The sequence below is a fragment of the Parasteatoda tepidariorum genome, chromosome 4, assembly GCF_043381705.1.
Source record: "Parasteatoda tepidariorum isolate YZ-2023 chromosome 4, CAS_Ptep_4.0, whole genome shotgun sequence".
Lineage (NCBI taxonomy): Eukaryota > Metazoa > Arthropoda > Arachnida > Araneae > Theridiidae > Parasteatoda > Parasteatoda tepidariorum.
In genome coordinates this window covers 22,955,695-22,982,255 of record NC_092207.1, presented here as the reverse complement: position 1 = coordinate 22,982,255, position 26,561 = coordinate 22,955,695, and the positions used below count along the sequence as shown (strand labels likewise).

The 26,561-nt window shown below is 29.5% G+C and overlaps 2 protein-coding genes across 3 annotated transcripts in view; both read right to left on the bottom strand.

Annotated features, from left to right (window-relative positions):
- The window catches only part of LOC107438260 (tyrosine-protein kinase Src42A), a 51,765-nt gene extending 30,029 nt beyond the window's left edge, over positions 1-21,736 (bottom strand). The window contains exon 1 of the mRNA XM_016050495.4: positions 20,979-21,736. Coding sequence (XP_015905981.1) covers positions 20,979-21,406 — 428 coding nt within the window. The 5' untranslated portion in view covers positions 21,407-21,736. The remainder of the gene's footprint in view (positions 1-20,978) is intronic.
- Positions 21,737-23,809: 2,073 nt separating this feature from the next.
- LOC107438258 (uncharacterized) overlaps positions 23,810-26,561 on the bottom strand; it is a gene marked incomplete at its 5' end in the record, with an annotated part of 31,560 nt that continues 28,808 nt past the window's right edge. For both annotated transcript variants that reach the window (XM_043046151.2, XM_043046152.2), the window contains 1 exon segment: positions 23,810-26,554. In XM_043046151.2, coding sequence (XP_042902085.2) covers positions 26,534-26,554 — 21 coding nt within the window.

Below are 26,561 nucleotides of genomic sequence, written 5' to 3'. Positions count from 1 at the left end.
GACTCGCTTTTTGGGGTTCGAGTCCGTCCCCGAGCCCGAATAATTTTAACCACCCGAGCCCAATATACATAAGATTACTAAGTCCGAGTCTGACCATTGGATAAAGGTCAGATTTTGCGATTGCCAATCGGCCTTTAAGACTAAGACTAATTCTCAACTAACTCGGCTTTTGGAAATTAGCCTTACAAATTAAAAGCACCAAATAGAAATAGTAGATCGCTGCAAATTTTTTGTACCTTATAAATTTTTTTATACTTAATAACTGCATACTAATAACTTTTATAATAATAAACCTTTCTTTAAATGTAGAAAAAAAGTTAATGAAAATTTATCATATGTTCGGGTCCGTCCGAGCTCGAAACCTTTCCTCAGTAAATGAGCCCGACCCGCGCTCTGGCTGAGGATGAGTTCGTCTATAAGTAAAAAAAGGGCGAATTCTCCGTAATAAGCTGACCAATTGTCTGAGTTAACTATCAAATTGTGCGGTTCAACTAGCGCAGGTTTCAAAGTAAGTAGCTATTATTCTTAATTTTACAATTGCAATTAATTTTATTAGTGGATGTTTTGTTTTACGAGTGGGCAGAATTCGAGTTATTGTTTGTTTCAGTAACATGGACTCATACTTTAGAATTTTAACAGTGAAGAGTGTTTTCAAATTGGCTTCAGATTTTACCGCTTTAAGTTTCTACATTTTTATATGGTTTAGGGCCACAGTAAAAAGAACCGGAAAGTTAAATTTCACCCGTTTTCTTGTCCGTAATTCCACAGTTGAAAATCCTAGCCTTCCTATATGTTTTAGCAAACATTCGTAAGACAAGAAATCCAATCCGGAATTATAAAAAACAAATGAAGAAAATTATAATTATGTTCAGATTATTGATAACTAAGCTGTCAATTAAATTCTTTTGTTTTGTGGCCTCCACTGAAGGACAATTATAGTCGCCGTCTGTTTCGCAAATAAATCGGGTTTTTTTTTTCTTCTTTTTTTTCTCTCTAACTTGAACGGAACAGCTTTCTTAAGCACAACACACGTGAACTTCCCGTCATATTATAATTTTTCCATTTCAACACCAATTTGTATTTCCTTTGAATGTCTATAAACACACTTGCATCTGTTTGCTTTTATTTTAAAGTAATTATTACCAGAAAGATATAATTGCGGTTAGGTATTATCGCAAAATTTTGCGAATAGCACAGGATGTTGCATGAGTTGTTGACGTATGCCTGTTTACGCAGAGGGGGTGCGATTGTTCTTTGTTGCATGAGTAAATTAATTTAATGATTAAACCTTAACAGGAATGAGTTAAGTGAAAAATCAAAAAAGCTGAAAATAAAACTTCTAAAATATTTTGTGCAAAACACATTTTAAATTTCTAAAAAAAAAAAAAAAAAAAAAAAAAAAAAAAAAAAATGAAATTTGAGGAAGAAAATAATGAATGTAAGAAACAATCGATGTATAATGTTTAAATTACATGAATATGGATGGCGATGTGCTATTATTTTAAATCACATGAATACGATTTTCAAAGTGTGATTTTTAAATAGTATGAATATGAATCCCGAAGTGAGATTTTTAAATCACAGGAATGTGCATCGGCATGAACAGTTTTTAAATCATGTGAATACTATAGATCGCGATGTGCGTTTCTTAAATCGCGTGAATACGAATTGTGATGTGTAATTTTAAATCGCGTGAATACAGATCACAATGTGTAATTTTAAATCAAGTGAATATGAATCACAAAGTGTGATTGATAACGAACTTTTTTTCGGTAATTCGCAAAGGTGGAATATTTCTTATTAAATTGAAAAACAGCGGGAAAAAAACCCATCCCTGCATATAACGAAGTATGCTGAAAAAGTCTTGATGTCTCGAAAAATCAAAAACATTTATTGACCTGTTTTATTTCTTTACTTACTTTTTTTAAATGAAAAAAAAAAGAAAAATTGTACTCTTGAACTAGTGAATAAACAAGGTGAGAAAAGAAGCGAATTCAAAAGTTTTAACAAACTGTAGTTTAGAAATAAGCTAATGCTTTTGCTTCAGATCTGAGATATTGATGACTCAAGAGCGTGTAGATCAGGGGTTGCCAAACTTTTTTGATCATCGACCCCTACATAATTTTTCGAAATCTCCATCGACCCCCATGAAAGTAATTTTCTGTTAATTAAAATAAAACTCTATTAGATACTGTGTTTGTACATTTATTTTATGATTTTGAACATTTATTAAAGTAATAGTACATAGTGTAACAATAGTTTTATGAAAAATATATTAATGTTGAAATATAAATACCTTAATATTTATGAAATAATAAGTAATTATAAGTAAGTAGAAATAATAAGTAAAGTAACTACGGATTTATTGCTTCTTAATCAATGACATGGGTGTGCCTGGTTTTTTTTTTTCTGCAAGGTTCGTTATATTGGGTTCAAAATTGGTCAATTTTAATCTTAAATCCCCTCGAAACTCCACATTTAATTTATTTCTGTTCTTAGTTAAGATTGAATTTACGTGACTGAAACCGGCTTCAACCATATAGGAACTTGGAAATGCTATCATAAATGGCTGAGCTATTTCGTAAAGTCTTACATATTTTTGCATTATATTTATATTTGTCCAAAATTTGCTTATTGTTAAATTTTTAAAAAGCGTCTTTGCTTCAAATCCCCATAATAATTCAGCAAGCTCATCTTGCAGGTTGATGTCCACGTTTTCAATTTGAGCAGAAAATGGCACAATAATCCAATCAGGGATGTCAATGTTTTCCAAATCAACAAAACGCAGTTTAAAATCGTCGCTCAATTTTTGAAGATTACCTGTATATATTTCCAAGTCTTCTTCTTTTATTTCTAATGGTCACATATCTGAAAAATACTGATAATCCTTCGACCAATCGACCCTTCCTGTTCGAATCGACCCCCGCTTATGTTAAATAGACCCCTGGGGGTCTATATAGACCACTTTGGCGACCTCTGGTGTAGATTATCTTTGTTTTTCGGACAAATTTCATGTTATTAAACTTCATTACGTATATAAGTTATTATGTTTTTTCTGGTTACTATTTAATAAAACTTGTTCACACTGTATATTTTAAAATATAATCAAAATGAATAGAGACGGGCTGGTTCGCGAATTAGGCCTAGTATTATAGTACAGTAAGCAGACAAGATAAGTGGTATATAATGATGAGTGAAGTCAAGCTATTCTATTTTATATCCGTCGTTGAACAGCCGACCCAATTTCGGGTTTACGACTACTTATGTTCAACTCCGTAGCCTTGCAATTTTGAACCAATCTAGAAGACAAGGAAACTCCTGAATCAGTACCCCCACCGGTATTGACTTGTTATGGGAACACGAAGGACTTTTAACGTGCATCAGTCACCGAGTCCTCGGCCGACGGGGATCGAACCTACGAACTCTAGGACATGGGCCCAGTGCCCTACCAACCAGGCTATCCCGGCCCAAGTCAAGCTATTCATAACGTCACTAACTGATAATTCAGTGCTATTTTATTTACATCATATTTAACCTTAGAAAGACGGATGTGGTCAATTTGGGCCCGCTCGTTTTTTCAGGGTGCGTAGCCAAATCTTTCAACAAAAAATAAACACCTTTTAAGTACTTTTTAAGCACTCAAAAAATATTTTTAAGCATTAAATACATTAACAAAATGCAAAATAATTTTCCAGAAGTCCAGAGTGGACCAGAGTATTTTGGTAGGTATCCCATAATCCCAGGTAGTTTTGGGTATACGGTAACATTTGGTACATATAAGGTACCTTAGTTTCAATAAAATAAAAAAAGTCTTAACATATCTACAATTATTATTTATAGAGAAAAGGAAATTCAATTATCTATGAAACTAATATAAACGTATAACTGAAAAGCCAGCGTTCCGGTTAATTATATATTTTCGTTAACGAATTCGAATAAAATACCATAGAATATCGATGATCAAGCCTATAAGCTTTCATTAAATTATGATTATATTTTAAGATTTTAGCTGTCTGATCTGAAACAATCTCGCCAAGGACAGCAAAACTGGCTCCTTCAGTCTTTCCAGTAATATTTGTAAGATTTTCAAAAAAATGAAAGAAGTTATTATATGTCCCAACGACTAAATGGCGCTACGCCATAATATAGTAAAGTTTATTAATTTTCTAAAAATAAATAAAATAAAATATAAATTAGAACAAAAAATGACTCAGAATTAAAATGCGAAATTACAAAACTATCAAGTAAAAGAAATGTTTATGAGGAAAAGAAATGATAATATAAAGTGTTTACATGAAAAAGGAAACCCGTTTCGTTTTGTCCTTTCCGGAGCAAGATAGCGATAGCGAGGCCGTACAGAACAATGAGTAACTTTAAAATTGGGTCAACATTCCTATTTAAACGAGGGTTAAGTCTTGCTCACTTTGCACCGGCCGATTCGATTTTAGACTGCAGTTCGAAAAATAAATCTGATTATCGATTTCCTCTCGATTAATTAATTACCCACACAAGCGAGATTTCTGTCTAGAGAGCCTTTTCACGTCCTTATTTAACGTATAACTTCTACTTTTATTAACTCTATTAAATTATGAATTAACTGAAATTTAATGCGAATAAAAACATGAGGTAATCTCAACTCATTACTAATCTAATAATATAAAATGCAATACAAATTTAATAGCAAAATACTAATGTAATCGGTATAATCATAAATATTTTATCAAAACATCATGAAACAGAGTTTATCATTAATTTTTAGGAGAAAGATCTGTATGATTTGAATTATTAGTATAAATTCATATGCGTTATTATACAAAGAGAATGAGAAATAAAATAAGACATGTAAAAGAGCATAAAATAAAACCAACTATAGCCACTTTTAGATAGGATACTACAATTTTTTTTTCTTTTTTTTTTTCAATTTTGTAGTTTAAAACTGTAAATTAGATTAAAAAAATATTTTTGACTGTTTAAGGACTATTTTTAAATACTGGTGCAGAGGTATAATTCTTTTTTTTTGATTAGGGTTATTTTCCAATTTAATAATCAAATTTATTAACATCAATGCACAACTTTACAATCTCAATAAAATAATAAATAACACATGCGTTTACAATGTGAGGCTTGAGAGAGACAATTCTTTTCTTTTTTTTGGATGATGATGGGTTAGATTTCAAAATTATTTTTAGTGAGGGATACCTTTCGTTTTTTTCTTCTTCTTTTTTTTATTGAGGATTATTTTTTTCAGCCAACTTCGCTGCTTTTACAACTCAAAACTTACGTAATAAGAGAAGCACATTTATAACTAGTGGATTAGTTGAACTAAAACATTAGTTTTTTTTGGGGGGGGGGATGAGAGGGATAATTATTTTAATTGCCCCAGGGAACAAATTTTCTGTTGCATTTATACAAGTATTTGATCTCACCTAATTCGGTTGTGAGGATTTCAAATCTAGAATTAGTTTTGTTTCGAAAGCTAGACTATTTTTTTCAAAATGATATTTTTAGTAAGTTTATTTTTCGTTGGAACGTTCAAATTTATAAAGAGTGTATAGATTTATATGCATGCATAAACACATGTCTGCTTTTTTTATTTTATATTTTATAACCCGTCGTTGAACAGCCTACAAAATTTTATGGGTTTACGATTAGTAATGTTCAATTCCATAGCCTTATAATTTTGAACGCAATCCAGAAGACAAAGGAACTCCTGGATCAAGTATGGGGAGAATTTTGCCTTCGTGGAGCACTTTTTGGTGGAACTAACCCGCATTTGCGTTACATGGAGAGGAAGACCACGAGAACCTCCCACGATTAGCCTGACGGCAAGGGGACTCTAACCCATGATCCGTCTACCACTGAGAATATTTTAAGTCAACACTGTGGTCGGTGCCTACTTATTATCACTCCCTACGAAGCAGAGAAGTGGGGACTGTGGGTGTAGGCTGCGGACTATGTCAACCGTTATCTATTAAAAAGGTGCCACAAGATCGAATTCAGTTAACGTGTCTTACATACTAATGAATTGGAATTTAATAGTAGTTGCAGTGGTAACTACGCTACAGGACACTGACACTTAGTATTCGCTCAAGTGAATTTTAAAAAACCCTTCTAAGGAATATATTATTAAATTGCATAAAAACTGTGGCTAGTAGAGAGAAACCGAAAACAGATTTGAAATCAGCGACGCGGAAATATCTAAGATCCGTTAAAAAATCTCGCGGAACAGAAGAAAAAATAATAGTTCCCCAGTGTTATTTTTATTACATCTTTATAATATTCGAAACAAATGTAGGAGTTCAAGCAAAAATCAAAATTTTTACACGACAAATCCTTACTTCTTGTGACTGTAGTGTTATCAACAAATCTCTCTTCCAAGAAGATGGAATTTATATATTTCCCGGACATTACGCCTTAAATTCTTCAATTTAGGCAGAAAAAATAAATTCCTTAGTTCCCGCTTAGAATGTTCATGTATTAAAAAAATTAGTTTGGAGTTGGAGGAAAGTAACCTTTCGCATTTTCTATTTTTCCTTATTTTCATATTTTTATATAATTTAAACTTCTTACATTATCCTTTTATGAGCTTTAAAAATTTTCAAATGCCACTTATTACACTAATCGTATTGTGATACGATAATTATATAAAAATGATACTTTTTGAACAACTTACTTAAAAAAAAAAAGAAACTACATAATAAAAGGAAATATCTCAAAATTTGTGTAATTATTTTAATGCAATAAAATATATAACATTTTTAAAAAATTTGCGTACACTTTAAATTAATCCTTATGTTTAAATATAATTTTTTTTAAATATCTACTTATATTTGAATTTATGTTTTATAGCAGTGGCTACAAAGGGCTGGCACGCGGGCTGCATCCGGCCAGCAAAGCGTTTTTTTTTTTTTTTTTTTTTTTTTTTTTTTGTGGCCCGCGAACTAAAATATATTAGTTGTCATTTTTTGCGGACAATGTTCGTAAAAATCTATATGAGCTTAAAATACTTTTCTTTCGTTAAAAAAAAAAAAACTTAATTCCTTCGCTTCTGTGAAATTTAACATACCAACGGTACAAAAAATTTTATTTCTCAGGTTTTGCATCCAAGAAAATATTTATTCAAATGCAAAATTTTAATCCTGTGTGCAGCTTAAAAATCTACTAATTTTAATTTGTAATTTAATACTTTTGCTTTGTACGACTTGATGAAAATCTGACAGTAAAATTTAATGTTCCTTCAAACATAATAGAGTCATATATGAAATTTTGATAAAGTTGCTGCCCGCCATTTGACTGGTGTTGTTAATTGCGGCCCCCGGCCTCATGTAAGTTGGAAACCCCTGTTTTATAGCATTAATTTTTTCCTCTACGGCCTGAACTGAATTGTTCGTTAAAGAAAACAACATATCACTAACTTGTGTGCTAGTTTTACCCTTGTCTCCTGAAAAAAATGTTTTACAAAATGTGTAAATTACAACAGTGTATCGAATTGAGATAGATCAAATCTATCGACAGGTAATCAGATAGTTAAAAAATTGTTCTTTAAATAAACATTTTATTTCATATCAATTTTTGTTGTTTGTGGACGGTCTGCCCTGACAAGTAGAAATGTTACCATATCAAAATCAAATCAATTTTAAAAAATAAATAAATCCTTGAAAATAATCATTTCAGAAAAATTTTTTAAATATTCTGTACCTTTGGTCAATTGTGTCAGGGCTATTCCTCAGAATGTAAGAATTTAAGTGAAGTCACAAACGAGTTGTAATAAGAAAAATTAAATATGGCGAGAAAAAAACGCCTTATTTATAAACTTAAAACATTGTAGAACTTCAGTTAAAGGTCGCCAACCCGAACCTCGTACGTGATCCCGCGAACATGGTGAATATATCATCTGCCTTTTTTTCGAAACTCAAACCTAAATTAGAACGTATTGATATTCTTAAAGCTCGCCAAAAAAATTAACATCCTTTTGCGTATTACGGTTAAGTAAATGATCTGTTTTTTTCCACCTCTAAAAAAATTTGTTCTTTTTTTAATACTGTGATGGTTTTAACTATCTAATTAATACAGTTTTTAACAAACGCTGTAACAACAGATTTGAATACAACTCGTGTAATCACTAAAGACGACGCTGAAAACACCGAGAATTCAAATACATTTCGAACATTTAAATGGGGCTAGTACAACTTGCCTTAGGCTTAACGCAGTGGTCGGCAAAGTGCGGCTCCAGAGCCGCATGTGGCTCTTTGGCTCCTTAAGTGCGGCTCTGGCACAAATATCCACGGAAAGCGCAATAATATTTTCATTTAAAAAAACAACTTGTTAAGAAAAAAATTACATCTTATTTTGGTAAATTAAACCATTTTTGCTCAGGATTTTGAAAGGGAAACATTGTTTCACTTTCCGAGCCTGCTGAAGCATCGCCAAGAAAATAATTCCTCTATTGATATATACCATTTTAAAACAATAATTTTAAATATAAGGGAAGCATTTCTCAGCAGGTGTCAGGAATTTAAAAACAGCAGAGCATCTTGGCATTTGTCAAAACTCCTCTTAATGCTACGATAATCGAGTTGAAATTTTCTCCTTTTGAAATTGACATTGGTAGCTTTGAAATACAATTGCTGGATTTAAAAAATAAGGTGATACGGCGCTCTAAATTTGAACGTCTTTGTGTTGAATTGGAAATATTGGAGAAGAAAAAATTTGATCTTAGTTCACAACACAAGTGGGTCTGCTTTGAATGACCTGGAGAAGGAAAGACATGATCTCTCGACATGACAAAAGCTCGCGTTTGCTGTTCGTTCCCTTTTCGGTTTTACATATATATGAGAACAATCTTTTTCTAGCATGAACATCATCAAGAGTAAACTGAGAAGTCACCTTATTGATGAGGACTTGGAATCATGCCTAAAATTAAAAACAACAACATACAAACCAACCTGACTTACTCAAACTTTCCAAGGAGATGCAAGCACATTGTTCGCATTATTAAATATTTATTAAGTATGAAATTTAGTTTTATTTAGTGTACTACTTATTTAGTGTCATAAAAGTTTACTAAACAAGCAGATTTGGCTCCCAATTTTTTTTTAAATTATTGTAATGTTCATATTTGGCTCTTTGGCTGATAAGTTTGCCGACCACTGGCTTAACGCGACCCGTAAATAGAAAAAGATTGCCCATTACTTGATAATTTGTTGAATTCTAAAATCATTAAGATTAAGGTAAGGATTTTCCCACTTACAGGACTTTTGGAAGCTACTTTTCTATACAGCTTGTTTTTTGTTTTTTTGTTTTTTTTTTGTGTCTAATTTGAAGAATATTTGATTACCAGATAAAAATTTACATACCTTTCACCATAATTTACTACAAAAAAAAAAGAAATATGGCAGAAAGGTCTCTTCTTCGTGAACATAACAATTTTATACACAAAATTGTCTATGAATATGAAACAATATTACAAAAAAAGGTTCCAGTAAAGAATATAACCACCCCTAAGTGGCGTGCATCGATTGCCGATTATTGCCTGTTGTCAGGCAGACTTAGATAAAATGAAAAATCTTCTGCGAACACAAATGCTCAATTAAAAATTGTTTTAACTAACTCTTGTAACTAGTTTCGACCCTTTCATTGCCACCTCATTTTAACGAAATTTATTTGAAAATCACGATTTTTTTTTTTTTTTTTTAATGTTTTAATTTTTACAAAACTCGATATTGATTCATACCACAGAGTTCAGAAGGAAAAAAAAACCAAAAATATGAAAATAGAAATCAAAAACGTAATTTGTAAAAAGTAAAAGAATACAAAATATTTAATTCTATAATAACGGAACCTTCTTTGAAAGAAACGCGCAAAGCAGCAGAAATTTTCAAATGAAAGAATAATTGAAGCAATAAAGAAAAAAGAAAAACAAAGGAAATAAAAATATGACCACCGAAGCCGATGTCTTCAGGGGGTACCAGCTCCGGAGTACCAGCTCCGGAAGCCATAGAACGAAACCTTTTCTATTGAGAGAGCCAGACAAATATCAAAATTTGCTCCCTCAGTACCACAAAGGTTTTGCAAAAGTCAAGGAAAAATACAAGAAATACATAAAATCAAATCAGAAGAATTCCAAACAAAATTTGTATTATATTTGTATTATATCTTTGTATTATATTTTTAAGATTTTGTTTGAAATTTCTTTTCTAATTTGATTTTATGTATTTCTTGTATTTTTCCTGGATTTTTGCAAAACCTTCGGGTTACTGGGGAGCAAATTTTGACATTTGCTGCACCGATGTTTCATAAGCGTCAAAGGGTTAAATCATGTAAACACAAATCGCGATTCGTGTGACTTTTAATCAGGCGAATGTAATTTTAAATCCCGTTTGCATAGGCAGAAAAAAGCTTAGGGGAACCTTTTTTTTCGGGAATGCAGAGGGGGAAAAAAACGAACTTTCTTTGAAATAGGTTTTTTTTTCTTCACTAAATTGAAAATTTTTTCCCTGAAAGGCAATGACGTAAACATAAAAAAAGTGCGACAAACGATGGTGTTGAGTCAACACTGTTGACATGGCGAAAAATTTTCGCGCACAGCCTTCGCGTGTTCACGCATATTATACACGTCTGTTGTTAAGTAAAAGACCAAACATGGAGTAACGCATCCTCCAGCTCAAGTAACATTTGTGGAGAACTGCCGAGGTAGCCATAAACATTCTCTATCGAATTCAGGTCTGGAGAACAGGATGGCGGATATCATTTGTTGTAAATTACAGTTTGTTTGAATTTATCTAATTTTCTATGTGGAAATCAAGAAAGAACTGTTTCGCACATATTTCCTTCAAATTTCTTGTTTCTACGTCCATCCAGGGAACAGACTGAACCTTAACTTTAGGAGGACAGGGAATTAAAATTGTCACTGATAAAATATTCGATTTTTAACTAACTCTACGCATGCATTAATCGCTCTAATTGATATACACGTAAACAGTTCCTTTCAAAATTAAACGGCATTCAGCAGACCAATTTTGAGTATTTGTTCATCTATTCCACAACGTCTGCCCTTAATAGTTTGAGCAGGATCTATCTCAATGCAAAGGATGTATAATTGGATTATTCTGAGAACTAAATGTGCACATTCTAAAATGAAACCCACTAAATCAACCATTCGTAACAAATTTCGAAAGTGAGCTGTGAAGAGAGAGGCCTTTCAGCATTCTATGATGAATGGGAATTTTTCCCTTCCGCTAACAGGCATTTCTCAGACGCCAGATGCAGTGACCCGCAGAGATGCATATTTCGAGAAAGAACACAACGAATTGCAAAAATTATCGAATACTAATTAATAAATAATCAATTAAGTTGAAACAGGAACACAAGCGCCAGAAACGGAATGGGAGATTCCATTAACCCATAAAAGAGCACTAAATTTCAACAATATATTTGTATTGAAAACACTTAAATGCTTTTTAAAAGGTAAGAGAAAGTTAAGCTTTAAAAAAGTTAAAGGGAAGGAGTATAACATGATAGATTTTTTTTTCTTACTTTTTGTTTAAATGAGAAAATGTATCAGCTGTAGAGTGTAAAATACTAATTGCATGAAAATGTAATTTATGTAATGCATCATGCAGAAAGAAAAGAGCTTGTGTCCATATCTTACTTAACACATTAAAGCTGCTTGCATACCTGCCAACTCTTCCGGTTTCCCCGGAAGATTTTTCTTTCATATTTAAAGTTCTAGCAAAATTCATGTTATTTCACCGAACTTCTTGAAATATATTAATAATTAATGTATAAGTTTGATCACCACTACATATAAATAATTACAGCAAGTATATAAAAAGCATATTAGTCTCACGATAGCGAATTTCAACCTGGTTAAAATATAAATATCTTTTTGAGTAAAACTGTTTTTCGGTAATTGTTTTACTACCACTTGGAAAATCCATTCTCGAAAAGAATGAATGTTGGTGCCAACATTCATTCTTTTCGAGATTGCCAACTATTTAATCAAAAGGGAAATTGCCAACTATTTAATCAAAAAACATAAGAACTGGAAACCTAATTATTTTACTCAGTGTTTACCCTGGGAAAACAAAACGTGCCCCTACACCATTACATTTTAGAATAGGGGTGCACAACCTGCTGCCCACGGCCCGCCGACTGTTGACGTGCGGCCCGCAGAAGTTTCTGTACACAATAAAGAGAAATTTTTGTTTGAAAAATAAAAAAATGTCGAAAATTTTGTATCGCACATTTGAGTCATCATTTAAGTTTGAATTTATTTTAAAGATTTTTTTTCTTTACTAAGTTATGCAATAGAAAAAAACCCAATCCTTTTATCCAATTTTTTTATTTTTTTTAATGCATCAATTTTCAATAGGAAGGGAAATTTTTTGTAAAAAAAAGTTTCAGTTTTTTCATTTTTGAATCACTTTTAATAATTAAAAGTTTTTTTAAAAAGTAAAAGTATTTAATTTTTTGAAAATATTACTGATAAATTCCAGGTTTATTGATAAAAAAAAAATAGTGCTTATGTTCATAGAAAAATTTAGTTATTTGCCATAAACCTGTCTTAAATACCCCTATTTTAGAAACAGAATTTTAACCTGTAATCACGAAAAAAAAAAACCTAAATAATAGTAAACATAAGAAAATTCCCACTTAATTGAAATTATCACTACCACTTTTTGTGTAAAAGCTTTTACCACTTTTTATATTATTGAAAATTTAAAAAAAAAAAAAACGGCGTTAAGGGGTTTATTTTACCATAACGGCGGGAATGAGGATAATATTCTAACACAATTTCCAAAATTTATGAAATGCACAAATAAATATACAATATGAAATATTTTTTATTACATTTATTACTTGTTAAATAAGTAGTCATAAGTAAATAAGTCATTGTTTATCTTTGCCTTTTTCTTACTATGCAAAAGAGTCTTGTTTATGATAACAATACAACAGATTCAAAAGAGCAATATTGGGTATGTCGAATGATAACAATATGCATAGCTAATCACAATCATTTCTAATTTGCATGAGACAAAACTTAAGAACAGATAATAGCATTTTATCGTAAGATAAGAAAGACCAATAAAGCAAGATAATAATTTATATCAGATGGTCACTAGATAAATAAGATACGAAAAAATTTCTCGAAATAAATAATACAAATTTAGAAATGGAAATCGATCACAAATTTTCATAAATTAACGAAAAAAAAAGTTAAGTGAACTGATGAGATAGCATGTAAAAGTTATTAGTAAAATATTAAGCACACTTAAATTATAGTTAAAAGGTTTAGGCAACTTAATAATGAAAACTAAAAAAAAAACCGTCTTTAGTGCTTCAATGTATAAAATGTGTGCTTTCCATCTTTCTTTACTACAATGGCTAGTATGCCAACGCGAACAGACTACTTCACTGCCTCATATCGTCCCCTACTGCCTTCGGCGACATTTCTCTGAGTCCATGGCATTACTATTTTAAGTCCAAATAAGAAAAAGGGACAGAAAATTATTGCGAAATTTCCGCTTCGTGGAGTACTAAAATAATACAAATAGACTAAAGAAAAATCAAATGGATAAAAACCATCTATGGACTCGCAGCTATATATATATATGCATAAAAATTTAACATAAGTTTTAAAATACGTTTTTGCACTGCAGAACTGAATTTAACATGAAGTTTAATGTTAAAAAAATGGCGACTCTTATAATTTAAGCTTTTTATTATATTAGAAATTTAACTCTTTTTTGTATAGATTGCGATACTAATTAATTTCCTCATAATCCAATTATGTTAAGTTGCAATCAAATATGTCAGGTTTGTAAAGTTTTAACAACATTTTGTTTCAAAATATTGATAATTTTCAGATTTTGCTGTATCGAATTTAAAAAAATTAATAAAAATAAGAGCTTTGATAAATAATTATAAAACACAAAACCCAACTAAAATTGAAGTAATTCTAAATTTTCAAAAAAAAATTCTATTTCTAGTAAAAAATGTCTATGGTTTATAGTATTCAGGGGTCTGTTTAGAAGAAATTTGGGTCCGTTAACGGACCCTTCACAAAATATCTTTTCATAAAAACGGACCCTTCACAAAATATTTTAACTTAAAAACGGACCCTTCACAAAATGATTTTTCTTTTAATCGGACCCTTCACAAATTTGTTTATCTTCATTATTATTTTGTTAATCGAATAAACCCTTTCCAGGGCAGAAAACAAGAAAGATGGATGTAAACGAATTAAGTTTTGTCTTCGGCAGACGATTCTTCCATTATTCGTCCGAAATTAATATTCTGCGTTCAGCAGTATAGGCTAAATACCAAATATTTGTATGTTGCATCTCTAATTTAGAAGCAGCAATTGTTGTTTATTTTTTAAAATTTAATTTTTTTAATTATAATTTTACAGTGTTGAGCATAATCTTGTATGTCTATACAATTTAAAAACTCCTTAAAAAATTTTTTTTTTGCAATAACGGACCCTATTTGCACAAATTCATAAAAGCGGACCCTGGTTGAAAGAATGTGAGTAATTTTTTCACAATTTCACGAAAAACGGACCTTTCACAAAATGTCTGGACAGACCCGGTATGTATTATAAAATGCTACAAAATGTTATAAATCCAATGTTATAAAATACTAGAAAATTTCTGTACTTTTAATTTTTCTTCCCAAATTCATTCAGTTTCATCCCAAATTTAGATTGTTTTTATTTTTTTCATATTTAAATGAGTTTCTGACAGTCAAAATTCCTAACACTTTTTACATAAAAATACGTTTTTGATGGCAAAGCGTTCACCATGGCAGATTGGCGAGATTATCCAGGTTTAATCTTCCTAATTTACCCTTTGTTTACATGTTTTAATATTTTAGAGAGCGTTAAGAGAACAAAACAAATGCTTTAATAGTCTTTTCAAACAATAACGACAGAATTGTATAATAACTTAGTGAATACATTCATGATCTTACTGTGATAGATAAAGTTAATAATTTCTTTCAATCCCATAGCTGTCTGGTCGTATAAAACGCGGCCAGAGTGCAGAATGTGTTGGATCGCGCCAACTAGGTTCGGGAGAAATTCAGGCAGCCCTGGGGATAATTTAGGTCTAATTAAAATTTTTAAAAAAATCCAATTGGAGTCGAAAATTATCCCTGGTGAAAAAAGTATCCTACAAAAATCTTCAGTTACTTTAAATCTAACACAAATAATCTTATATTTCAATTTGTTTATTTGTTAGTTTTAATACGACGATAAAATTATATGAAGATAAAACTTTTTTAAAATTCGATTTCTTCAGAACTATTTGACTCCATTTCGCTCAACTTTAGTATCTTGCCATAATTTTAAATAAAATCATTATTATTAAATAAAATTCTATTATTAAATAAAATAACATGTATTTACTAAAAAAAAGATTTTTTTTTTTTTTTTTTTTTTTTTTTTTTTTTTTTTTTGCATAGAGTTATCTATGGATTAAGGAATTTTATATTGATGTGTAAACACTTTTCAATTTGCTTAAAAAGTTCGCGGGATATGGCGAAACACGCAAAAAGTAAAATGAACATTATGGGTTCAGACTTTAGATTGGGAGATTAGAAATCCGTCGAAAAAAAGTATGTTTATTCAGAGTAAGTACATTTTTGTGACTGATTTCGTAACTTTAAATATCGACTGCACGGATAAATTAGCATTTTTAATGTCATCCCTTCAAATCATTATGATTGAGTCCTAGAATGTGAAGATCAATATATTGAGTAATACGTTTTGTTTTTCTTTCTTTTTTTTCGCCCTGTACATTAGTAGAGCTTTAAAACCATTGTTTTTATTAATGATTCTGACGGGAATTATGTTTACGTTATGATGGAAGACAATTTTAAAGTCAGATATAAGAAAGACTGATAATTTAATGATTAAATGTAGACATTGTTGATACTCATTGTGCATAATCATGTATGGAAGGAAAAAGTAATCATAACAGCTTCTACTCAATCCTGTTTTTCTAATATCTTTTACATTTGTTTCAGAAAGAGTTTTAAAAAGCTTACAAAAACTGCTGGACAAATGAAATTAGCTGCTATATTACATAATAAATACATTTAAAAAACATTAATATCTATTAAAAGCAGTTTTTCAGACTAGAAACATATTGGATAATTGGACCTCTCTTAAAAAAATCTCTTTATTCCAAATTTCAGGTAATATTTTTAAAAAATTTGTCAACCAAGTATTGCACAATTTATTCCGAATCTTCATAATCCCTACCATTCATTTTTTATTAGAAACTTTTATTTTTTTTCAATGCCATAAGCTTAAATACACAGAAATTTAATAGTTATTTTTTAAAATAGGAATTCAGTATATCCCTTTCCAATGAATTTGCTCTTAATCGCTCCCTCGTTAAATTGATTTTATACACGCCAATGTTAGGCCGACCATAATTAGTTTTATTTTAACCAACATATTTTACCTACAAATGACATACTGGTTAGGATATAGGTTAACAACTTAGGTAATTCTGCCCTAAAGAGGTGTCGAAAACTTCTAGGGGATCATTAGGACTTCCTGGAGAATTATTAAGAAAAGATAATATACTTACTTACATAGGGAAATTATTATGAATATTAAGTGCAAGTTACAATTAATTATTTCATTTTTTTTTGTATCGAAAAGCCAAATACATACTTAACTCGTATTAAATGATATTAAAGCACTTATTAATTTAGTGATTTATTAAGAAGAGGATTACAAACCAATTTTATAATAAACTTGCTGCTCTATGAAAAGAAAAAAATTAGCACAAGAAAGTTAGCACTATACAAAAACAAAAAAAAAATTTTTCTTCTTTTCTAATTTTTAACAAATTTTTTTGACTTTTTTTCATTTGTAATTAACAAAATGGTACAATATCTTAAAGTTTTTGAAATAACATGTTTAAAAATTATACTCTACTTAGAAGTGTCCAGAAAGTAAGTATTTGCTTGTAAGTACCTACAGTACACTTTACTAATTATAATGTAAGTATGTAAGATTAATCTTGTTCCTCTTCACATCATTGTTTGTGTAATTAGAAAGAAGTTTTAAGACAAGAACTATGTAAAAAGGTTTTCTAAATGTCTTTTATAGAAGTTAATTATTACTAAATAAAAGTTTTGAATATCAAAGCCCATTGCCAATATCTCCATGTTTTATGGACAGTTTGTTTTATTTCAGTGCATTTTGCTGAAAACGTAATTTTTAGATGTCTTCATGATCAAATTTATAAACGGACAAAAATATCTACAACGGAGCAAGTTTCAACCTAATGGTATAAAGGGTTGTGCAAATTCAATAGATGATGCATATAAATTAGACAGAGTGAAAACTTAAATGCTAATTTGAAATAAAATAAAATAATACGCCTGGTAATTTTTTTAACACTTCCATGTAATTCTTTTAATAATTCAAATTGCTCTTTATTTTTAACAGGTTGTAAATTAAGATTTTTTTCCTTTCTACAAAATATTAGAGGCATAATTGGATTTAAAATTCAGCTATTTGTAACTTAATTCTGCAGTATCCACTTAAAACTCTAGTATTCACATTATATTGATGAGTCCATAGTGATATTCTTCAGAAATTAATATTATTTCTATTCAACTACAGTATAAACATTGGGCCCAATTGTCCCTAAACAGCTAACATACCCTTTTATTTAATTAATAAAATTTAAAATTAAATTTTTTTTCCAAGGAAACAAAAAAGTGAATTCTATTTTCTTAAGAGACAAAATTTATTTAAACTTTCTTCACACTCCTGTAAAAAAAGTGTTCACCAGGTCCAATGTGAACACTTTATATCAGGGTTGGGGTTTTGGACGTCCTTAACTGGTTTTGGACAGGACACGTGGGTTTTACTGTCTTAAACTGGGTAAAACTGTCCTAAACTGGGTAAAACTGTCCAAAACCTTGAACTTTGGTAAAAGGTAAAAATTCTATAGGTGTAACCATTGTACACATAATAATTACATGTATCAATAAATATTTGATATTTTTTATACAATTTACTTTAACTTATCAAAAGAAAATAATATAATATAATAGGAAAAGGTTTATAATTTTTGAACCCCCATAATTCATTGATCAACAAAAGTGAATACCTAATCCTTTAAATATGAATATGCTTTTAATACTGATAAATAATATTTTTGCATAAGGATAAATAATGCAACATTAAAAAATAATGATTTTTTTTAAAAAAAATACTAAATTTGTTTAAAAATTAACCTTTTATTTTTCACAATATTTTTTTTAAAAAAATTTTATAATTTCTGCATTACAGGATGATAAAAAAGACATCTATTTTTAAAAAAAATTGTTTTGAAATATAAATATATTAGTTTAAATTGAAAACACAAAATAACTGAAAAATCTGAAGATGTTTTGAATTGTTTTGAAATATAAATATAAAATTGTTTGAATTGTTGAAATATAAATATAAAATTGAAATATAAAATTGTTTTGAAATATAAATATATTAGTTTAAATTGAAAACACAAAATAACTGAAAAATCTGAAATTGTTTTGAAGGGCATAACATCAGTTTCAGTTACTGACACTGGTGATGTATCACCACTATGCTAAAAGAATCAAACATGAATGAAATAAAAGTATTCTTGAATAGTACTATAGATAAATAAACCTGTTTATGACGAACCAAGCACTTAGTCCCTAATATTTTAACCTGTATGGCAAGGCCAAACTTCAGTTATGTACTATTGAATGAGAGGACCAATTGAACTTGATTACTGATTAATCTTCCTTTGTTTAAATTGAAGAGTCAAACAATATTAATAAAACATTATACTTTTAAAAACAAATATTCTCTAGTATATTTAATTATCAATATGTTATTAGTTCTATGTTTATTTTACCTCTTAAATATTGTTCAGATAAAATTGTGACATAATTTGAGTAAAAGGGTTTTGGACAGTTTAAGACAGTTTTGGACAAGGGTTTTGGACAGGACGGTTTAAACCAGGGTTTAAACCGTGGATTAATCCATTCTGTCCTAAACATTGCCAACCCTGCTTTATATAGTTGTAAAAGTGCAAAAATGGTTATGGTTCAATAACGTAAAATAGTCAGCAACTACATGTAAAGTTTTTTAACTCATTCACGGGGCCCGACAGGGCCAGGGCAAAAACTTCTTTGGGGGCCCCCTCTGCTTCACTACTTCAGTAATGAAGAACTGAACTTTATGGAGATATTTAAATTTTCACTTTTAATATATAACAAGAAAATTGACTAGAACCTAAAATAGCTATTAAGTCCCCCTCCAATGGTCAGACGAAATATCGTTCTGTTCACTTTATTGACTCTCTGACAATTCTATGCCCATCATGGCAAATGCAGTTTTCTGATTGCTAACTTTGTCAGTCATCTATCTGCGAAAAATTCATATCCTTGCTGACATTAGGACAGAATTCAGCTAAATTTTTGCAACTCGGAAGTCTCAACTAAGCCAATCGGAAGCCTGCATTTTTGTAAACATATAGCATTTTGTGATAGGTAAAAATACAGGCTTTTACCTGGCCAAATTTGTCCAACGTACATTTGTTGTGAAAATTTAGCTGAGTTCTGCATTAGAAAGTCAAGGATTTAGGAAATATAGATTTTTTGTGTTCATACGATAGATTAATGAAGAAGCTAACATAACATAATTCGATTTGGGGCCCCCTCTGATGTGGGGCTAAGGTTTATATAATTTTATATGGCTTTTAGAATGTCCAGCAGCGGACTAAACAGTTCATGGTTTAAATAAAGTAGTGATTATCAAAGAACATATTTAATGTACTTCAACACAAATTCTACCCAATTAATTCAAACAAACATCATTTTTAGTGAAGAAGCATAGAAAGAAAAGCCTACATAAACTAAATAATTACTCAACTACTATTCCTTTACAGGAAATCACAGTTAGGTGTAGTGCTGTGTGTAGTAAAAAAGTTACATTTTAAAAGGGTTTAGATATCTTTTAGATAAACTACATTATATACTACACAGTGAAGGAAACAGATAAACATTGACTATTAAAATACAGTCGAACCTCGCCAACTCAAACCTCGATTTCACGAATTTTTCAATATCTCGAAGAGATAAAAAATTCCCTTCAAATTTCCTATACACTCAATGTTAAAAAAACTTGATTTCACAATTTTTTTTTTTTTCTAATCTCTCGATAACTTGAATTTTTTTTCCATAAATAGTGTACATTTTTTTTCTAAAATTAAAAAAATATTGCAAAAAAATTAAAAATTTTAAGAATGACTGACAAGGCATGGAATGATGTGTCTTCCTCTATGATAATGAATGGCTTCAAGAAGTCTGGATTCATTAAAGATCACAAAAGTAGTCAAACAATCAATATCATTAATTCTGCTGAAAACTACACCGAAAATGATTGGGACAGATTGACCGAACTCATGAAGCTTGATGACATGGAATTTCATGACTTTGTAAACGTAGATGATGCAGTCAGTGGGATGACAATGATATCATCGCCCAAACGAAAGCTTCTTGTGAGCTATCAGAAGAAGAGGATGAGGAAATCAAAGATTTATCAGTCAATGTTACTAACAAACAAGCACTTTCTGCAGTGGACACTGTAAGGAGATTTATTGAGAGGCAGTCTAATATGTCAGAGGAGACATTTAAAGCTATAATCCACTTAGAAAGTGTTACAGACAAAATTTGAATCTTTTTTAAAATGAAAGTGTAAAAAGTGTTTTTAGAATAAACATGGAATAGTAAATAAGGTAAAGAGCATTTTTCTTTATTCTACCATCGATAACATGCGATTTTCGATAATTCGAATTTTTTCTTCTCTCCCTTCAAGTTCGAGATATCGAGGTTTGACTGTATTTGTTTCAAAGGTACTAAACATAGATAAAACGTAAAAAGTTTTTTTTTTTAAATTTAGTAAATAATATACTTACGGTTCAGCTTCAATTGATTTAAGTTTCGCCACATAATTAGATGGAATATATCCTTCTTGTTTGGTAGATTTTGAACGAGCGAACCACCAATCACCTTGAGTATCATTTAAAATTTCCAAATGTTCACCTTTTTTAAAGCTCAAATCCTCATCTGTTCTAGCATCATAATCATAAAGGGCAACAAAGATTTTGGCACCTGCGCCCGATGAACTATCAGAGTCTGATGGTACTGGTGGTAAACTGGGTCCGTTTCTACAAGTGGGATCTGAGGCATATCTCAAATTGGTCACTGAGGGTTCATGAGTTTGCACACCCAAAGATGTCAAGGAAGATGGACAGTTGTCCAGAATATTTCTCTCAACAGGAGGCTGTCCACTTACTTCTTTCTTGACATTTTTGCTAGCCGTGCGACTGAAACAGTTGCCCATTTTTTATGAATTTTTTCTTATCGAGATTATGGATAAAGATTCTTTTTTTAAGATTTAGCTTCGATCCATTTTTCAAATTAATTTAAAAAAGAATATATCAAGATAAAATAAAATCCATAGTTTATTGGTGAGGGACATGAAATCATGTCGCTCTTCAACTGTCAACCATATTCAATGACCACAACCCATTCACTACTTGCGACACCAACAACAATCAACCACCCAACTAAAGGATAACAGGATTGATCATCTGATAATGATGAAAACTTCATCATTTCCGTTAGAACTTGACGTCATGAAAGATCAAAGGAACGGAAACGAGCGCTCTCTATCGAACAGCAAGGTAACAAGAAACAGGTGGCGCTAGGGGATAGAATTCGTCATATAGGGCCAATTACACTGAATGCGGTTTACGCACTTCCGATCACTGTAGAGGGAAACGGAGAAATTGGTTAGATTTTTGAGAGAAAGATTGGTTAGATTTTTGAGAGAAAGTATATTTGACCAATAAAATTTTCAAATATCTGATGCGAAAAAAATCGCAATATGCAAGAAAAAAAAATCGCATTCGGTCTCTAAAAGCAAATAAGATTTCACACAAATGTAAGCAAAAAAAAAAGAAAAGAAAAGACTTAATGCTCAACATTAAATTTCCCAATAAAAAATTCTTAAATATCGACAAAAACATTTTTTTTACTTATTCCTTGCTGATCAGTTTTTGAGATCAAGATTACTTCAAACTGAAAGATTTTTTTTTCTTCTTTTGTTTTTGTTTTGTAATTCAGTTTAACGAAAACTGGAGAATTATTATTTTTTTGCCGCTAAGTAGTATGTCTGAAAATAACCAAGACTTTTTTTTGTTTAATTTGGTGGTTTTTTTTGATGAAAATTTAATCACAGAAAAATTAATTTTTTGCAACCATTTATTTTCATGACTTTTTTAATAAGTTTCAAAGCTATTAATTTTGAAGTTTTGTCTTGTTTTTCAATATAAATATAATCCCGAAATGTTAAAAAAAATACGTATTTTGGGAAGTAATTATAAACAAATATTTTCATTTCATTAAAAAAAATTTTGAATTATTTAATTAGGGGCTCGATATTAATTTTATTTAGACTAATGTATCAGGATACTTTTAATTTCTGCCAAGGCGCTTTATTTTCAATTAACTTATCTGTTTAAATGCAGTGTTTCCAGCAACAATATATTAGATAGGGGGATATTGTCAATCTAATTATGACACTTGAAGAGCAATTGTAAGAAAACTGTCTTTGCCTTAATTTCAATAATATTTGAATCATTACTTTGTGATTAGATACGATATTTATTGGTTTTTACAAATTGTAATATCAATTTTTATGTTTATTTGGTTATAATTATTGTATTTTTGTAACACATGAGAACACGACGTGATGTGGTAAAGAAGTTGTTTAAATAGCAAAGCGAGTGCAGATAACAAAAATATCTGAAAAGGATTGCATTAACAGTTCTAAAAGTTGTCATGAGACCGAGAGCAGAAATGATCGGAAAAAAAAGTTTTAGAAGTTGTAAACATCAACGAATCTTTGATGTTCGTTTCATAGATTTTGCCTAAACGTAAATAATATTTAAATTGATTACAATACACCATATTCCAAAGTAGTAAATAAAAAAATCTATGCTATTAAATTGTCGAATAGCCTCCAAAAAAATGCAATTTCTTTAAAAAGTTTTATTTCTAAACTTGGTAGATAAATTTGAATATTTTCAGAATGTCACTCAAAATGTTTTCAACTATTTAATTTATTTGACGACCACTATGTAATCAACTCTAATCAGAAACAGACAGAATAATCACACACAAAAGAAAAGAATGCTCTCACATGATATATCCATATAGCTTTCAGTTTCATTACACAATTTTCATTTAAGTGATTGAAGCGGTTAATTATTCACAGAAAGATACATAATTAAAAATTCTTCTAAATACTTTTTTTGTCATTAAAAAAATTAAGATTAAGTTTCAAACACAAAATTTTTTTTTAACATATTGACATCAAAAATGGGTTTTCACAAATACGAGTTATTAGCTTTAGTTAAATTATTTTTTTGTAAGAAGTTTGGGAATCCCTTTTAAGTTTATAGTGAAAAGTCATTGCAATTTATACGGTCACTTCTAAGTTCCTTTTACTTTGCAGTAAAAAATAATTGTTTTAGATTAGTGGCTTGAGTTAGTTTTTATAGAAGAATTCAATAAGTATTTTGAATATCGATAGTATAAAAATTTTCTGAAGAGGGTAAAATTACTGTGTCAATTCTTTGCACAGTGTTTGAATGAAATATTATTCAAAAACTGACATAATATAAAAACTTGTCTTTTCACGCAATCATAAAAAATAATTTCAATCAAAAATATTAGTCAATAAGATTGTAGAAAACTTTTTATTAGTATATACAGTTAAATATACATAAATAACATTAAATGAAAAGGTTAAAATGTATGATATGAAGTAATAATGATATAGAATGTTGATGAAACAAAACATTAAGAAATGCAAATATTTACAATTTTGAATCTCCATATACATTCGTTGCTGGGATTAAATTTTCATATCTTTTTTCTACTACTTCTCCATAGAATAAGATAGGGTGAGACTCATTTTGAGGGCAACTAGTTAAGTTCAGAAAATCTGGGACTAAAGCTAAGTAGGCTTGTTAAATAGGTACAAAATGATATGATTATATTTATTGTGGATAGTTTAAAATATTAAATTATTTTTTATTAACCCATTATACAAAGAAATATTCATTTTAAACTATAATGTGAAAATTTGCATACCCCATTTTAACTGCATATAATAGTGGAAATCAATTTTTATATGAAACCTTGCAACTACACGAAAAAAAAAAACTATAGTTAATGGCTGAAAGTAGGAATATTTTAATAACTTTATGGAACAATATTGATAATTTTTATATTTGAATGTTTTTCAAAAAGAAATAGTATCACATTTTTCATGAAAGCGCACTTTTTTCTTGATTTATTAAGTAATTAACTTCACTTACTTGATAAGCACGATCAACAAAGTAAAAGACAGGAAAAACAAGATGTCTAGATTTGATTTGCAACATTCCATTAAATTTTATAAAAACTATGCTCTGTCAGTGAACTTTTACCTCAAAATATAATATATTAAACTTGTCCAGATAAAAGTTATTAAACACAACATTAACAGTTATTTCAACAGTAAAATGTTCTGTGCTTTTCAATAGATATTGAAACAAATATTCCAGAAGTGACAAACATTTACTTACTTCACTGTTTAAAACAAAAGTCGACAAATTTAATTGATCCAAAAATTCTGAGCCTTTTACAAAATTTTGATCAATGAGAATGATTTAATCAATTTTTTCTTAACTTTATTTTGCTTTTAGTGTAAATTTATACAATATATAATATATTATATTAAACTTGTCCAGATAAAAGTTATTAAACACAACATTAACAGTTATTTCAACAGTAAAATGTTCTGTGCTTTTCAATAGATATTGAAACAAATATTCCAGAAGTGACAAGCATTTACTTACTTCACTGTTTAAAACAAAAGTCGACAAATTTAATTGATCCAAAAATTCTGAGCCTTTTACAAAATTTTGATCAATGAGAATGATTTAATCAATTTTTTCTTAACTTTATTTTGCTTTTAGTGTAAATTTTCGGCACTCATTCTTTTACTTTATTAAATATTATTTTTATAACATAAATTAATGTTTTAACAGAAAATAAGAGTTTAAAAAAGAAAGGAAACAAGCAATACACATGCATTATTAAATTTAATATTTATTTATGTTAGTAATTCAATTAAGGTACATTATATTTCAAATATGACTGGCCATAAACATATTAACCTTACAAGCATGGAGACCGAGACAAAATTATACTGACATTCCCCTGCTATGCACTACTTTGCTATTGAATAACATAAAAAATATTTTTATGCAAAAAAAGGAAGAAATGCAATGTAAAAATAACAGCCAAATACTCAGATTTTGGCATTTTCAAAAATAATAGGGACATTTTTAAGAACATTTCCCAGCTGCAGACTTACTTTTCCATTGAACATCATATGTATAGTCATTTTTTCTAGTGCAGATTACCTGCAGCTACGGGGAAAAGCAGGGCAGATACTCGGAAGGTTAACCTTCTGGCATTTTCAAAAATGAGAAAATTTTTGAGAACATTTCCCAGGTATGCATCATTTTCCTATTAAACATTATAGGAGAAACTTAGCAAATTAAAAAAAAAACATGCAGGCGAAATATATATTTTTTAAAAGCAGTACTATCAGATGGTTAACTACCGTAATGATATATTTTAAAATATAAAAAAGGAGATTTTGAGATGTAAAACCATATGAAGGAGTCAGCAAAGTAATCTACTTTATTTCAATATTAAGTTCCATTCACAATCGCACTATAAATAGTTCATCATAGTTACAAAATATATTTCTAAAGATTGTATATAACTATGGATATGCAGGAATTTGAGCATTAGATGTAAATTATTTGAAGTTAGTTAATTTTTTATTTATTTAAAGCATGCAAAAAATGCCAATAATAAATATTTCAAACATGACAAAAATTTCATATAGTTGAAGGTTATTTTCAAAAATTAAATTACAAAATTAAAAAAAAAAAATCTATGCTTTTAAAAGTTTTTGTGAGTAGGAAAAATTGTTTAATTTGATTATTAAATCACTTGACAGGAACATAGTAATTAATTTCTATTATGGGGTAGTTTTAAGAAACTAATAAGTTTTAGGAGTTATAAAAACTAAATATAGAAGAAAGAAAATAAATAATTATTAATAGAACACACTTTAATAAACTTTTTTACACACCTTTCTTTTCTTTTTTATTTACAATATAACACAAAAGACAATTCCCAACATTTACATTTTAAAAACTAAGAAACATGGATCATAAAAATGATTTAAAATTGCATATGATGCACTGGGAACATACATAGAAATAAGTTTGATAAACAATCCATATGAATTCTTTACACAATGATGAATGAGTTCCTGAATGATGCCAAATGAATGATGCATTGTAATGAAACCACAGTTTTACATACAATTTCTTTTTCAAGTAGTTCCAAGTATAATCTAAAAT